The sequence below is a fragment of the Myzus persicae genome, unplaced genomic scaffold (genome assembly GCF_001856785.1).
Source record: "Myzus persicae strain clone G006 unplaced genomic scaffold, MPER_G0061.0, whole genome shotgun sequence".
NCBI lineage: Eukaryota > Metazoa > Arthropoda > Insecta > Hemiptera > Aphididae > Myzus > Myzus persicae.
This window is the reverse complement of record NW_019100738.1, coordinates 14,445-29,626: the sequence shown is the minus strand read 5'-3', so window position 1 is coordinate 29,626 and position 15,182 is coordinate 14,445. Positions and strand designations below refer to the sequence as shown.

Sequence of the window (15,182 nt, the reverse complement as noted above, 5' to 3'; positions counted from 1 at the left end):
TTTAAAGATAAAATATACATTTTATATTTTTATGTATAAATTATAGTTTATAGCAAATTTGTTGTCAAACATTTTCTTTGATGTTCGTTCAAATACCGCCTGTTGAGCGAACATTTTAGAATTGTATGCGCACACATAGGAAACACGTACAGACTAGGTGAAACATTCTCAACGAACATGTTCGACAACAATGTTCGTCCTAGTGTGGACCCGGCTTTATATTATGATAAACCCAAAAAATTAGTTTTAAAATAAATACTATTTAATTAAAAACAAAAAATTGTTTATTTTTTTTTCTATTAACACCGAAAAACCGAACATTGAAATCTAGATGTGAATTGTGAATACAGCGGAGTATTGCGTTAGTACCTGTATGTCCATGTATCAAATATTATGTGCCATGTACAATAATCTATCTATAAATAAAATTAATAAACGTACAATTAACCGAAGATCCTCAAACGCTTCTTCAAAAAAATATGCATCTGTTAACAACCATATTATAATAGGATCAAAATTAAAAATCAATGATGTAAATATCAATTGCTTGTTAGTATTTCGATTGACTGCACATTTTAAAAATTTATTAACAATTCCCTTTAAAAAATGTGTGTATTCAGTATTGTACAAATTGTTTTCCTAAATATTTTTATCCTGAACACGCCTCTGATCGATACACGTAGTTTATTGAACGTACCTAGTAGACAATATATTCGGGAAAATAATGAAATATTTAGTGAAACATGCAGTAGCGGATCCAGAGGTCAACCAAGGGGGGGGGGGGGCGAATTTTCAAAAATTAAATGACCTTTTTTATATAACCGGAAATTTTTTGGAGGCTAAAATTATTTGCATTATTTCACCTATAAAACTAAATAAATACGAAATAAATAAACTTCATAAACAATAAATAAATAAAAGTAATTTATTTTTACTGGTTCGTTTATAAAATCATATCAATACATCTTTTCTTCTCCTTAGCAAACCTGTCAAATAACCATCTTTACCAGTTAATTTTGCAAAACTTTTTAATGGTTCAGTAACAAGGTTTTTCAGTTGCTCAGTATTTCTTCTACCACTTTTTGTTGATACTAAAAATATTACACAGTATTTACAAAATAATCCAGACTTTACATGTGAGTACTCAAGCCAAGGATATTTTTCAAAATGATTTGGTCTTAAAAAACGTTTTTCTTGTTTGCCTTGTTTCAAATGTAGTGAAAATGGATAGGTAAAATCTTTAGGAACATTACAACGTTTGATAATGGAATATTTTGTATAATTACTCATTTCATTATTCTTATCAATAAAATTACCAATGTCCAATTTATCTACAAAATCAAACACAATATATTGTTAACAATAAATACAATTAGGTACCTCCTAAGTACATTCGAAAATATTGTTTTTTTTCAACACTACACAGATTAGGATATATATTACAAATGAATAATTTATAACCTATGTACTTAGTACATTTGTGTAATTTGTATTGTACAGATATGAAATCGGTTTTTAATTTAGTTGCCACACAAAAATTAAATACATTCAATATAGAAGGTGCACTACTCAGTACTCACCATAATATGTCTGATTATTTTCTAAAATATCATCATTAGTACTTTGTGTAATACAATTAATATTGTCGTCAATAACAGAATTATTTTCGCATACAGGAACGTCAGGAACAACTAAGTAATAAATATTTTTTTATATTGGTGTTTGGTACATAGGTACCTGGTACCTACTTAGTTAATACATATTTTTTAAGATTTGTTTTACTCAATGTACTCACTTGGTGTACTTGAAGCAGTTGAAATACTGTTGATCTTTTTTTGAATAAATGTGTCCATTGGACCAAATCTTTCTTTACGTTTCATTTTAGTTGTAAGAAAATATATTAAAAACTAAAAATCAACGAGTAACGGTTATGCCATGTTGTAGGTATTTGTCGTTAGTCGATAAATTAATAAGTACTAAGTATAATCACAAAGAAAACTAATGTAAATACCTACCTTTATAAAAATAAAATATTTTAATTGGTATAATCGGCACAATCCATTTCAAATTGTGATAAGCAGGCGAAAACAATAACGGTGGCGATAAGTTGATAACAACACCAGCAGTGCGTGTTCGAGAAGTAGCGTTTCTATATTATTATGAACATTAAACAGGTTAGGAAGAATCATAAAGGAGAATGGGGGAAAAAAATGGGAAATATTTTTACGCAGGCTCATTGTGTGAAATTATTAGTAGTATCCAAACCAATAAAAATATTAGTTTTCACTTTTTCAGCTCAATTTTATGATATAAAAATAACGTAAAAAATACGGGCCAAGGGGGTGGCGGTCGCCCCACCGCCCCCCTCGTATCCGCCACTGGAAACATGTCTCAAAGTGACAAAATTATTGAAATGTTTATAACAACGCATGTCTTAATAACGTCCCTGAAAAATTAAGATATCAGTGCATTTGAACCCGTCTAAGATATGTTTTTAGGACTGTGCTATTTTTCTGGCATGAAGACGGATATCAGTTGTACAGTAAGACCAGAAAAAACTAACAAAAACTATAGCTATAATGGTTTCAGCCGATTACTTTTATATCACCGAAAACGATAATCTTAATACCGCGTGGTTAGATGAAATGCTATGTCCTATAATATTGACTATTATAGGATCATATTTTAATCGGATGATTCTGTATAAATACCTAAATAATGATGAATCCCGGGACAATTTACAGATGTTGAGACGTTTTGAAACTATTCAGAAGCAATATATTCGAGTAGAAAAAGATGTCGCTCTGCTGTATAGTAGGTGTCGCGTGGATCATGCAATAGAGTGTAATGGGTGTGTTAAATTTTAATTTGGTGATATAAAATTATTGTAGTTAGACTAACTTAACCTATGAAAAATGATTCTAAGCTAAGACGGTCTGTCAACCTATATTACTAACTTACTAAGTATACTTTATGATATTATTGATTTTAAGTTTTAATGAAATATATTTCATTATTCATAAATTCAATGGATATTATCACTGAGCGACATTAAAAAATATATATATTCACCCTACACGTCATAATCAAAATCATTTCATCAATTTAGGGGGTGGCAAATTCTGTAATGCTTTAAAAATACATCCTACATAGGTTAGGTTATGATTATAAATCATAGTAAATTTATACGTCATAATAAATTCGTAAAAATAAAGCCCATTTCATTGGAACTCTTCGAAAAAATAGGAAATATCTTCCTAAAGATGTTGTAGGGGCTAAATTGAAAAAACTGAGGTTGTTGGAAAACAGTGTCGAGATGGTATAGTAGTTTTGAAATGGAAGGATAAACGTGATTGGGTTTTAGTGGAAAGAAAAAATATTTTTAATTTTCACATAACAAAAAAACCAACCTCGTTTATTAAAATAACTTAAAATAAAAAAAAACAATATTAAATTTTCCTTTAAGTGAAAAATAACTCATAAAAAGTAAAAAATAGAAAATAAAAAACGAATCGCGTTCACTAAAATATTTAAATATAAAAAACAAACCTTGTTTATTAAATATTTAAAAATAAAAATAACAAAAACAATTCTTGGTAGGTAACATTTCAAGTCATGTTTAAAAAAAAAATAGAAATAAAAATTATAATATATATTATTCTGTATGATATTGCTCAAAACAATTACTTATTTTATCTAAGCATAAATGACAGTCACACTTCTTACAATAATAATGTTTTCTTCTTATACAATTTTCGTTTTTACACTTAGTAGCATTTTTGAGATTATCAAAACCGGGTATGTGGTGTAATCCGTCAAAACGACATTCTTTAGTTGGTTGTACAGAGTCTACTTTGTTTTTCTTCAACGGTGGCACTGGTATTGGTAGCTGCTCTCCTGATGGACGTCTTCTTCTTTTGGGAGTGATGGGTTTTCCGACTAAAATTAAATTTTCAGTTAATTCCATTCGAAAATCCATTAAATAAATTATTTTTCTTTTTGGTACTTTTAAAATATCCGCTTCTTTTTTATATTGTGACACGGCTACGGCGGTTGGTATAGATTGCGGTGAGCCGGTCTTGAAGTGTAACCAACGAACAACAAAAAAAAAAGAACGACGACCACTGGTTCTGGTATTAATGAATTTATTCAGACGCCAAAGAAAAAAAAAGTACAATTTGTGTGCACGTAATGAAAGTGACTATGGTGTATAGTTTTATGAGGATGGTGATACGGCGATCGGAGGTGCTGGCGTGTGCGGTTCGACGATCGGCGTAAGCGAGAGAGTCGAGCGCCGGCGGCCGGTACTCGTACGACCTGTCTTCCCATCCCGCCTTAGAGGTGGGAGAGTCGACGGTGTCGTCGCCCGTGGTGGTGGTTGACAAAGTGTAGACTGGGTCGCAACGGTGCCTGTACTTTGTACTGGTCGCCGTTACGTACCGTGTCAATTGGATCCAACAATTAGAAATCGCCATGTCGAATGCATGCATAATCATTCTTAGGGTCCATTTTCTAGACCCTATAAATATGCGATAGTAACTTATTAGTTGATCTAATTTATCAATACCACCCATCGATTTGTTATCACACATAGAAATGGGACAGTTGTTTTAACTACATACTATGTTGTCAAGCATTATAATTGAAATAAACTGCATTTGTAGGTTAAATCAACTGCAATAGTGCGTTGATCTAAATATAATATTTCAACTATTTGAAGGTATTGAAATAACTTGTAAAAATTGTTATTTTGAGAATCGAGGTTATTTAATTTAACATGTTTTGAGGGTTAAAATGACTACAAGTTAATGAGTTATTCTGAATTATTTTTACTCTTAAAATAAATATCGATGCACGTTGTTGTGACTAGCCTAGTTGATATAATAATTGATAGTGTGCTGTGTTCTTGTTTATATTATATGAATAACATTATTAGTTTGTATTTTTCTTTTGTTAATATTTTGGATATTCGCGGTATTTTTGTTCTCGTTGTTCGTCTTTTCACTTAGTGTAATTGTGCATTTTATATTTAACGCCAGACGATAGTTCACCTACGTCCTACAACCATAATATCATGACTTCTTTCTCTCTTGGCCAGCTTTTGGAAGTAAGTATATTAATGGTTATTAATATATTTAAAATTAACCTGATGTCACCCCTTCAGTAACTCGAGTTTTAGGCAATGGTAAATTGTATGTTACATTAAGATATAAATTGTAGTATTTTTTATTTTTTTAACTTTTAAGTTGTTCTCAATGTTTGTTTTATTTGAATCTAATCGCATAAAAAAGTATGCAATGGAAGATACCTGTAATATTATATTAAGCTTGTTATTTGTTATTTAACTTTATTTGTAACATTAAATTAAATACATTTTTTTATCTGCATTTATTTTTTTTATAATTTAGACAAGTTTCATCACACGTTTGTTTGGTATCCTGTATATCTATTATTCGTGTAGCGAACGATACAATTTAAGGTACCTATTATATATTGAAAGGCAGTTTGTATTCGTTTTATTTTACCTCATTAGCATAGGTGAATATTGGGGGCTTAATCCTTTTCAAAACGTAATCAAGCCACATCGCATGGTTGAAGAGTTTAAAAATATATGTTTACATGGATGATGAGACAAACATGTTAAGCATCCCAAAATGTGATCAAATATCGGCCTATGGGCTATGTTCATTAATTAATTACCTACAACAATTTTTTTATAATATCTTATAACTACATAGGTAAATTTTGGATATGACTTTATTTAGATAACAGTGTTTCCACAAATTAAATTAAGTTAGGTAGTGGCTCAGTAGGTTAGGCGTTAGGTTAGGAAAACATAAATATAATCCCAATTGAAGTTCGAGCCCTCTCCCAGCTCCTGATATTTTTTGCAATAGATGTATAGAAATAATATTGATTTTAACTCCTTAAAATAGTTGAAATAACATTATTGATGTAGTTGTACCGATACTTTTTATGAAGTAAATTAGAACTGAAACTGGCGTTGTATTAACTAACATAGATGAATTAAACCAAGTGGTTACTATTAACTACATAGCGTAGTCAAATTAACCCTCCTTCATCCTTAGGCGAAATCTAACACTCGAATGTGCACGGAATTGACTTATTTGGTGGTCAAAACAACTCCACAGTTTTATGTGTGATATACAATCTCACTATTTCGGGCCTTTCAATATCAACAAACTGTTTTTCTTTTTTGTCCCAACGTGTTACACGGTCTACTTCAACAGAGGCTATGCAATTTGATCCTAAATTTACTGCTTTATTATCGAACCATTTTACAATGCCAATATTACAACCAGGTACATCAGTTGTTACCTCGAATGTGGTTCCTCTGCCCAGTTTACGCATTTCTTTGTCACTCAACAATGGTGGGTTAGCAAACCAATTTGTTCGAATTGTCCCAGCAGCATAAATTTGAAGTTGTTGTAATCTTTCAAATAAGAAAAACGAAGAAAAAAAATTATCGAAAAATAAAAAATGTCGATTTAGCTTCACGTTTTGCGAAAGATACAACACAACACAAGCTCCACAACCAACTGTTTTTATTATGTCTTGGTCCAATTCATAATACCCTTGAAACGGCAAAATATTATAAATCGTTCCACATTCGCCACATAATAGAAAAACTTTTACTCCCCATTTAATAGGTTTCCCCTTCATATATTGTTTTATAGATATTTGCTCTTTGAAGGGAACCATCTGCTCGTCGACACACAAGTTTCTCTCCATTGGTAGACTATTACATTTTTTTTGGAGAGCAGTATACAACGGCCTGACTTTTATAAATTTGTCTTTGTTGCCATTAGGAATTTCATTGTTGTCAACGATATGTAAATTATTACGCAAAGAAAAAAACCTGTCTCGGGTCATATTTTGAGCAACTAAATTTACTTCAAAATGTTTTTGCCAATACAAACGTACACGTGGATATTTTAAATTACCCATTATGATATGCATACCGATTAAACGTTTCATTTCGTACATATCAGTAGGTTTAAATCTAGTAACATCTTTTAGAATCGTATAAAGATTAGTATGATATGCCATGTTTTCGAAAACATCGTAATCAAAATACTCAGAAAAATACTGTAAAGGTGATTTTAATTCTAATATAATATTATTTTGTTCTACGTCATCTAATTTGAGAGTAGGCTGTTTGAAAGGTTTTTGAGCCCACCTAATATTACGTTTACTTGTAATAGTTAATGGTGGTGGTACCCATTCCTCGTCCTGCACAATTAAACGAGTTTCATTTTCATTATCAAAAGTATCTAACAAATGTTCAAATTCTGCAAATGGAAAATCAATGTCTTCGGTTTCACTTCTCGGACTTCCGATTTCCGATATGTTTCCATCGCCTAATAACTCTAAAATTTCTTCGTCACGAAGCATATTATTTTTGTAATAATATTAGTATTACTATTGGAACATATAAAATATATAAAATATAAAATATAGTTCGCAACGAAATAATAAATTAAAAATAACGTGCTGGTTATCACCGCCAGCTGTTATCAAAACAAACGTGCGCGCAATAAAATTAACAGTATTATCCACGAGGCACGAAGACCCAAGGTACACCATAGTGTACCTATATTCAAACAGCTGCCAATGAGTAAATAATATTATTTAATACTTGTAAACAGTTTTAGTCACAGTGTTACCAACATTTCTAACCGGGAAAAAAATTAATTTATTACTATAATTATTTCTTGGAAAAAATATGATTAAAAACTTAAAATTTCGTAATCAGAATTCGATCTAAATTTTCTTGGAAAAAATTATCAAAACTAATATAAAAATTAATCGTACAGCTGTTTAATCAATGTTTATGAACTCCTGGTAAGTTACTCTTACAATATGTGCTACCATCATTTATTTATTAGTAACCGCCAATTAATAATATCAAATCAAACAATAGGTACACCATAGTGTACCCTGGGTCCGAAAGGGTTAAATAATTATTGTGGTACCGATCGTCGTGTCCTGCACAGCGATCACTACATAACTAAAGGTATAATACTTATACGTATAATAACATATTAAATACTATATTTTATAATAGTTATAACTTAATAACTTATAAGTATTTATTTAATTTATTACTAACTAGATGATTAAATAATAATACACCAACTGCATTGAACAAGTAGAAATACTTTTAAAAATTATTGATGAAATTAAATTATGTAATTCAGCTGTTTCTTGAACAAAGTTAGCTAACATTAAGAGGTTATTTGGTACTCAGTGTATTGAATTCAATGGCCAGTTGCGACATAAAAAATGAAATATTGTGCTAAAAGATTATGATGAGTAATTTGAAAATTTGAAATAATTCCTAATAAACTAAAATCAATTTTTTTTGGTCAAAATTATGTTTGATGATTTTTTTTTATAGTACTGTTTGCATGTGATGTAAAAGGTTGATTTATTCCACGAGGAAGAAACAAACTAGGATTGGTAAAGGACAAGACACAAGAATTTGTTTAACTCCTAATAAACAAAAATTGGTAAAAAGACTTTCAAAATCAATTATGAATATTGCTGATGACAAACTTGATACACTGTTGGAACGTTCTGGGATTACTAAAGGCCAATCAGAACTGGTTAAGGAAATATTTTCTGCAGCCAAGGTGAAGAATTCTAAAAATAGGAGATATAATGATAATTGGATAATATTATGTTTATTATTTCAAATTAGGTAAGTAAAAATTAATTAGCTTCTATACTTATTGATTTGTATTTTATAATTTTTATTATTATTAATATTTCAAATATAGGTCACCTGTTGGTTATAATTATTTAAGAGAACAAAATATATTACTTCTTCCATGTGTTACAACTTTACGTAAATATTTATTGGCTATTAAAATTGGTTGTGGATTTGACAGTGATTTTTTTAAACTCCTTAAAATGAAGTTTGAATGTAAAACTGTATATCAAAGAAAAGTAGTTCTGGTGTTTGATGAAATTTTCCTTAGGGAAAGTATAAATGTTAACATTAGATCATTATCTTACTCGGGTCTTGCGGCTTTGGCGAAGGTTTTGAAACAAGGGCACCAGAAAAAGCCAACCATATACTTGTATTTATTTATTTATTTATTTATTAATTAATTCACGGAATAAAAAATTCCTTATTTAGTATAGAACATAACAATAATTCAGTAAAATAAGATAACTAACATATACAAGGGCGATGGCCAAAAAATACAGCAGAATAATAGGCACAGTAAATATAAACTAAAATAATTAGGACACAAGTAAAATTACATACAATAAATGTACAAAAAATAACACAATATTAAGGTAAACTGAGAAAGGAGGGGTCCTCGTTAGCCAACCGCATCATGCGGTCAATTGGTTTGTTTTTACCGTAATTGGTAAAGTGGAGAGGTACAGTAAAAGGAACTCGAGACCTTGTGGCCCGATGTGGAACTTTAAAGTTTACTTGGATAAGCAGTGAAGGGGCATTTAAGGAACCATCGATTAACTTTTTTAAAAAGGCCAGATTAGCTTTAACGCGCCTATCTGCTAAAGATGTAAGGCTAAGTGCGCGCAATACTGGAGTATAGTCGTGAGGAGGATGGACAATTTTTAGCATGTAAGCTGCAGACGACAGAAAGCGCCTTTGTACACGCTCTAAGTGGCAAGAATCAATAACCACAAATGGGTCCCAGAGCACAGACGCATACTCTAGCATGCTTCGGACTAAAGAGCAGTAGACAGTCTTGAGAGATCCAGACAGCTTGAACTCCTTCATGGTGCGCATTACGAAGCCAAGCGATTTGAGGGCTCGGCAGCAGATGGAGTCAATGTGAGGGCGGAAGTTCAGATCGGCAGTGAAAAGAACGCCCAAGTCGCTATTGCTTGCAACTCTATCAATCACTGAACCATTGATAGTGTAAGAATAATCGAATACCAACCGGCGCCTGGTTAAGGACATATTTTTTCATTTATTAGTATTAAATTGGAGGCCAAGAGTGCTAAACCATAAGCTAATGGAATCTAACTCGTTCTGAAGGGCGTGACAGTCAGCTTCAGATTCGATTTTTCGGAAAAGTTTCAGGTCGTCAGCGAACATAAGGAAGATTAGGAACACTTAGGAACAGCCTTCGTAATTCCATTTATAAATAAAGAAAAAAGCAGGGGAGACAAGTGACCACCTTGGGGAACACCAGATGGAACAGGGACGACAGCAGATTTTGATCCAAGCACTTTAACCCACTGGACACGATCGGACAGGTATGATTTAAACCAGGACAAAATAGGTTCGCCAAAACCGGACTTATAGAGGATGTCAATGAGGATAGCGTGGTTTACACGGTCAAATGCTTTCACAAAATCAGTGTAAATCACGTCTACCTGTGAGCTATTTTCAAATGCCTCAAGGACAAAATTATTAAACACAATTAGGTTCGAAGTGGAAGAACGTCCGGGTCGGAAACCATATTGTTCGTTGACTAGTACAGAGTCAACCGAGGGCTGAATGGATTGCAGTACTAAGTTTTCGAAAAGCTTGGCAATATGACTTAGAATCGAGATGGGTCGATAATTCGTGACGTTAGATTTGTCACCAGATTTGAACACAGGGGTGACTGAGCTGATTTTAAGCATTGATGGAAAAATTCCATCATCCATTGAACGCCTGAAGAGTAACCATAAAGGAAAACAGAGGACAGACCTGATGTTTGTATTGATGATACAAAGTTTGGCTGATAGCCTATCGCAGTTTTTGCGTCAAAAGGACCCGTGAAAGGTATAACAAATATGAATTTAAATTGTATAAGATTGACAATATTTTTTTTTTTTCATAGGAATAGATTTAGCAAAAATTATTGTAAAAGCAATATTATTGCTAGAAAATGCTGGTGTTAGAGTAGAAGGAATTACAAGTGATGGTGCAACGATAAACCGTGCTATGTGGAGTATTTTAGGTATATCTGGAAAAATGGATAATATGAAAAATTATATTGATAATCCTTATGATGGAGACTGTAAAATATTTGTTTTTTCGGATGCTACTCATTTATTGAAGACTATTATGAACAGGTTAATCACGAAAAAATCCTTACAGGTAAAAAAAAAAAGGTACCTAAGAATATAACTACAATAGTTTATACCTTTAAGTTTTTAATTAAATATGTTTTAGATTCATCCCTCTAAGTCTTCAATTAAGTGGAATATTTATGAAAATGTTTTTCTTCAAGATTCAAAGTCACTAACAAAAGTATGTCCAAAATTGACTAAAAATCACTTTGACTTAAATAATTTATCCAAAATGAAAGTGAAATATGCCACACAAGTAAGACTTTGAAAATCTTTACTTTTAATACTGTAATTATTAGTATCTAAACTATTTAGTCAACAATTTAATTGTAATAATATATGTATTTCTTTAGCTGTTTAGTAACTCTATGGTTGCTGGGATACAATTTTTCAAAAAAAAACTTCTTAGTGGCTTTGAAGACTGTGAAGAAACCATTAAGTTCACTTCAATAATGAATGACCTCTTTGATGCTTTAAATAGAAGATTTCCTGGGTAGGAATAAAAAAAAATAGCAAAGATATAGAGGTTTTACTGTATGTGTTGCATGAGTATGAGTTTTTGCTTTGTGTTAAAATACATATTATAGAAATTTGTGTTATGAAAGAAAAACTATTGGAAAGTATTTTTTTGTATTTATTACAAACTTAAATAAGTATCATAATTGTTAATGTTAATATATGTTTTGAAGGTTTTACAGAATACATTAAGTTGGTTGAATGGCTGGGAAACAAATGTATTGAACAAATTAATAACAGAGGACCACTTTTTTACAAAAAACACAGCAGAAGGTCTTAGAGTAACAATTAAATCCACTATAGATTTAATTAATGTATTGCATACATCGCACACCCAGAAGAAGAACGACACAACTCAAAATTTGAACAATTTGAGTTGATTGCATATTCTAAAAATTCGTATTTTACTGATCGAATTGCTAAAACGACCGAAGTCAAATTAGTATTAGTATTTGTTTGAGACGTAGTTACGACGTTTTATACTTTTATATGTAAAGGCGCGTCCAGACGGAGCAGCTTTTGCCGTGCGGCCTCCGTCAGCCCCGTGCCGCGCGGCAAATACGCGTCCACACGGTGCGGCATTTATTTCCCGATTATCTTCCAGTAGACAATAATTTGGACTAAATCAGTTGATGCCAAAATGTCATCGGAGGAGGATGTCGTTTGTGCGCTTGCATTATTGTATGCGTACAAAAATCATACAAAAGCGCGGAAAAAAAAATGGTGGGTTCGCCCAAGTTTGCAGAGCAGAAAAGTTGCAAATGGATCAAGATTATTAAATGAATTAAGAGAAGATGATGAATTAAATTTTGAATTACGAGGTTCATTTCATAACTTTTTAAGAATGTCAAGTTCAGATTTTGAATACATATTGTGCAAAATAGAGCCAATAATCAAAAAATTTGATACTTTTATGAGGCAAGCTATACCAGTGCAATAAAGGCTCGCAGTTACGCTAAGATTTTTAGCCACCGGTGACTCATATATGAGCTTATCATATTTATTTAAAGTGTCTAAACAGTCAATTTCAGAAATTGTTCCCGAAGTTTGTACTGCTATCATTGATGTACTGAAAGAATTTATTAAAGTAAGTCAAATATATTATTACTTATATTTTATAAATAATCAGATACTAAACAAGAGCAAACTCAGTGTACACGTACTATAGCTACCAATTACCATGAAAACCTGATCTAAATGTATCTTATATTTTATTATTGTCTAAATACCATTTTTAAAAGGTAAACTTTAACCATAACTACAAGTTATGTCTATTATGAGCTATGAGCGTTGAATAATATACATTTTAGATTCTGATATATTGATTTTAAAACGGTGCGTGTTTTTTTTATTTGTTTTTAACCTAACCTAACCTGTCTCATTACTTTTTAGAAGAGTAAAGATGCTTATATTTTCTTTAACAGCATCATTTCTGATTGGAAAGTGAATATAGTTGGTACTTTGGGGGAACAGAAGTAAGAAATGCCCAGTAGTTTTCAAAAGTACCAGGAAAAATAAAAAATAAAAATAAGGAAAAATAGAAACTTTTACGCAAAATTGGTTTTTGACACAATCGATTTTGGGTTTTGCTGTAGGTAACTCTAAAAATTAAATATTTAAAAATGAATTTGTAGTTAATAATTTTCAAAATATTCATAATAGCTATAAGGATTAAAAATTTAAAACAAGGTTCCAAGTGAGTAGGTTCTATAGCCAAAAAATCGAAAAAATATAAACAATTTTTTGTATAGTTATTTTATGTTCAAATTTGGACGAGATTATACATTAAATAACCAAGATTTTAGTTATTTTGTTGTAGTTTTATAAAATTAATTCAAATTACCGGCTACCATATTATTAATAATAAGTAATACAAATATACATAATATGATATTGGATCATTGAATTCAAATTTAATACCATCCATTATACAGTGACCAACTGTAACCTACTGACTGCTGTTGTAGAGCAGAGCGACATCCACTTATTCGCTTTTTTATTTTATTTTACCAATATTAAGATATGAAATAAAATATTTTTATATTTATATATTTTATTCATCAAATAATATTTTAAAACCAAATAAGGGTATACTTAAATATAATTGAAATTATGAGACAATGTATATGTACTTCAATATAAAATATTTTTAAATTTTATTTCTCAATTAAAAATCATTCATAAAGGCAAGTGATTGGGACAATATATCGGATGGACGATTCATATCATTATTGGTTTCTTTTGGATCAGATATAATTGTCGTAGCTGATGTTGATGTTGATGGAGCAATATCGTTAATTCGTTCTGTGGCACCCATGTTGTAAGAATGAAGAGAATAGTTTGTCATATTAGGTGGAAAATCATAGTGACCTAGTGAGGCTTCATAAAGCATAGTTTGAATTTTAAATTTAATTGTTTTCCGAGCATAGTCAGTATTTAAATTTCGAACGCTATTTGCAACTTCTTCGCCAAGTATCACAAATTCATCTCGAGCAGATCGATTATCATAAATACCACGAACCATATTAACAATCTGTTCTCCTACAACATCTTTTTTCCCTTTTCTTTTGATTCCTTTTCTCGCTACAGTGTTCAGTTCCTGTGGAGAAGCTGAGGTTGTATGTGAAACAGATGACATATTTGAAACAATTGACTGCGATGATTGATTTAAAATAATGTCTTAATCTGTGTTGATATCACTTACCTAAAAGAAGTACATAGGTTTATGCCATTTTAATTTTACATATAATATTATTTATTTTATTTATATAGGCCACATAAAAGGATCTGTTTATTACTTTATAATCAAATTAAGTACTATAAAAATAATACATAATAGGTATTTAATCACTAAGTATATCAATTATATGCTTAATTTTAAAACATTAATGACCATTAAATAAATAATATAATACAAATTTAACATAAAAAAATTGAATAGTAAAAAAATTAATAAGGTATAATATATTTTAAAATTATAAAAAGTAAAGTTTATTTTATTTTATATATTTTTAATTTATTTAATCTTTGATTATTATTTATGAATAGTTATGTGTTTTCTGAGTTAATACCTACCTACTTATTAGTTATTTATTATAATTCAAAATCATACAATTTCACTATCATTTTGTATTTTTTATAGAGACCGAATACTGTCGAAGAATGGCTCGATATTGCCAATGGTTTCGAAATGAGATGGAATGTACCAAATTGTATCGGCTCATGGGATGGCAAGCACATAGCATTGCAATCACCGATGAATAGTGGAACAGAATATTATAATTATAAAGGTTTTTTTAGTATTGTTTTGATGGCAGCATCCGATTCTAATTATAATGTAATATGGGCTAATGTTGGTAGTCAGGGACGTATTTCTGATGGTGGTGTTTTTGACAATATGAAATTCAAAAACTTAATGATATCTGGTCAACTTAAACTTCCTGATTCTCGACCTTTAAGAGGAAGGAGTACTCCGATTCCGTATGTATTCATTGCAGATGATGCGTTTCCCATATCACACAATATTATGAAACCCTACTCAGGCCACCACGAAAAAGGTTCAAAAGAAAGAATATGTAACTACAGATTTAGCCGGG

General features: G+C 30.8%; 3 protein-coding genes across 3 annotated transcripts; all 3 read right to left on the bottom strand.

Annotated features, from left to right (window-relative positions):
- Positions 1-909: 909 nt before the first annotated feature.
- LOC111042751 lies at positions 910-2,164 on the bottom strand. Its single transcript, XM_022327457.1, has 3 exons — positions 1,796-2,164; positions 1,581-1,691; positions 910-1,331 (listed from the first exon to the last, which is right to left on the bottom strand). The coding sequence occupies exons 1-3, from the start codon at positions 1,878-1,880 to the stop codon at positions 952-954; spliced, it is 576 nt and encodes a 191-aa protein (XP_022183149.1). The 5' UTR covers positions 1,881-2,164; the 3' UTR covers positions 910-951.
- A 3,971-nt stretch (positions 2,165-6,135) lies between these two features.
- On the bottom strand, positions 6,136-7,416 carry LOC111042750 (piggyBac transposable element-derived protein 3-like). Its single transcript, XM_022327456.1, has one exon. It carries the CDS (start codon positions 7,414-7,416, stop codon positions 6,136-6,138), a length of 1,281 nt encoding a protein of 426 aa, XP_022183148.1.
- Positions 7,417-9,325: 1,909 nt separating this feature from the next.
- Positions 9,326-9,967, bottom strand: LOC111042749. Its single transcript, XM_022327455.1, has one exon. The coding sequence runs from the start codon at positions 9,965-9,967 to the stop codon at positions 9,326-9,328; it is 642 nt and encodes a 213-aa protein (XP_022183147.1).
- Positions 9,968-15,182: the final 5,215 nt, after the last annotated feature.

What these genes read in the sequence shown, in the direction of transcription:
- LOC111042751 (XM_022327457.1), bottom strand. Translation starts at nt 1,880, where the DNA reads ATGAAACGTAAAGAAAGATTTGGTCCAATGGACACATTTATTCAAAAA. An exon ending in AACTGCTTCAAGTACACCAA is followed by an intron (nt 1,692 to 1,795) that starts GTGAGTACATTG and finishes TTTATTACTTAG; the next exon opens with TTGTTCCTGACGTTCCTGTA. An exon ending in AAATAATCAGACATATTATG is followed by an intron (nt 1,332 to 1,580) that starts GTGAGTACTGAG and finishes TTGATTTTGTAG; the next exon opens with ATAAATTGGACATTGGTAAT.
- LOC111042750 (XM_022327456.1), bottom strand. Translation starts at nt 7,416, where the DNA reads ATGCTTCGTGACGAAGAAATTTTAGAGTTATTAGGCGATGGAAACATA.
- LOC111042749 (XM_022327455.1), bottom strand. Translation starts at nt 9,967, where the DNA reads ATGTCCTTAACCAGGCGCCGGTTGGTATTCGATTATTCTTACACTATC.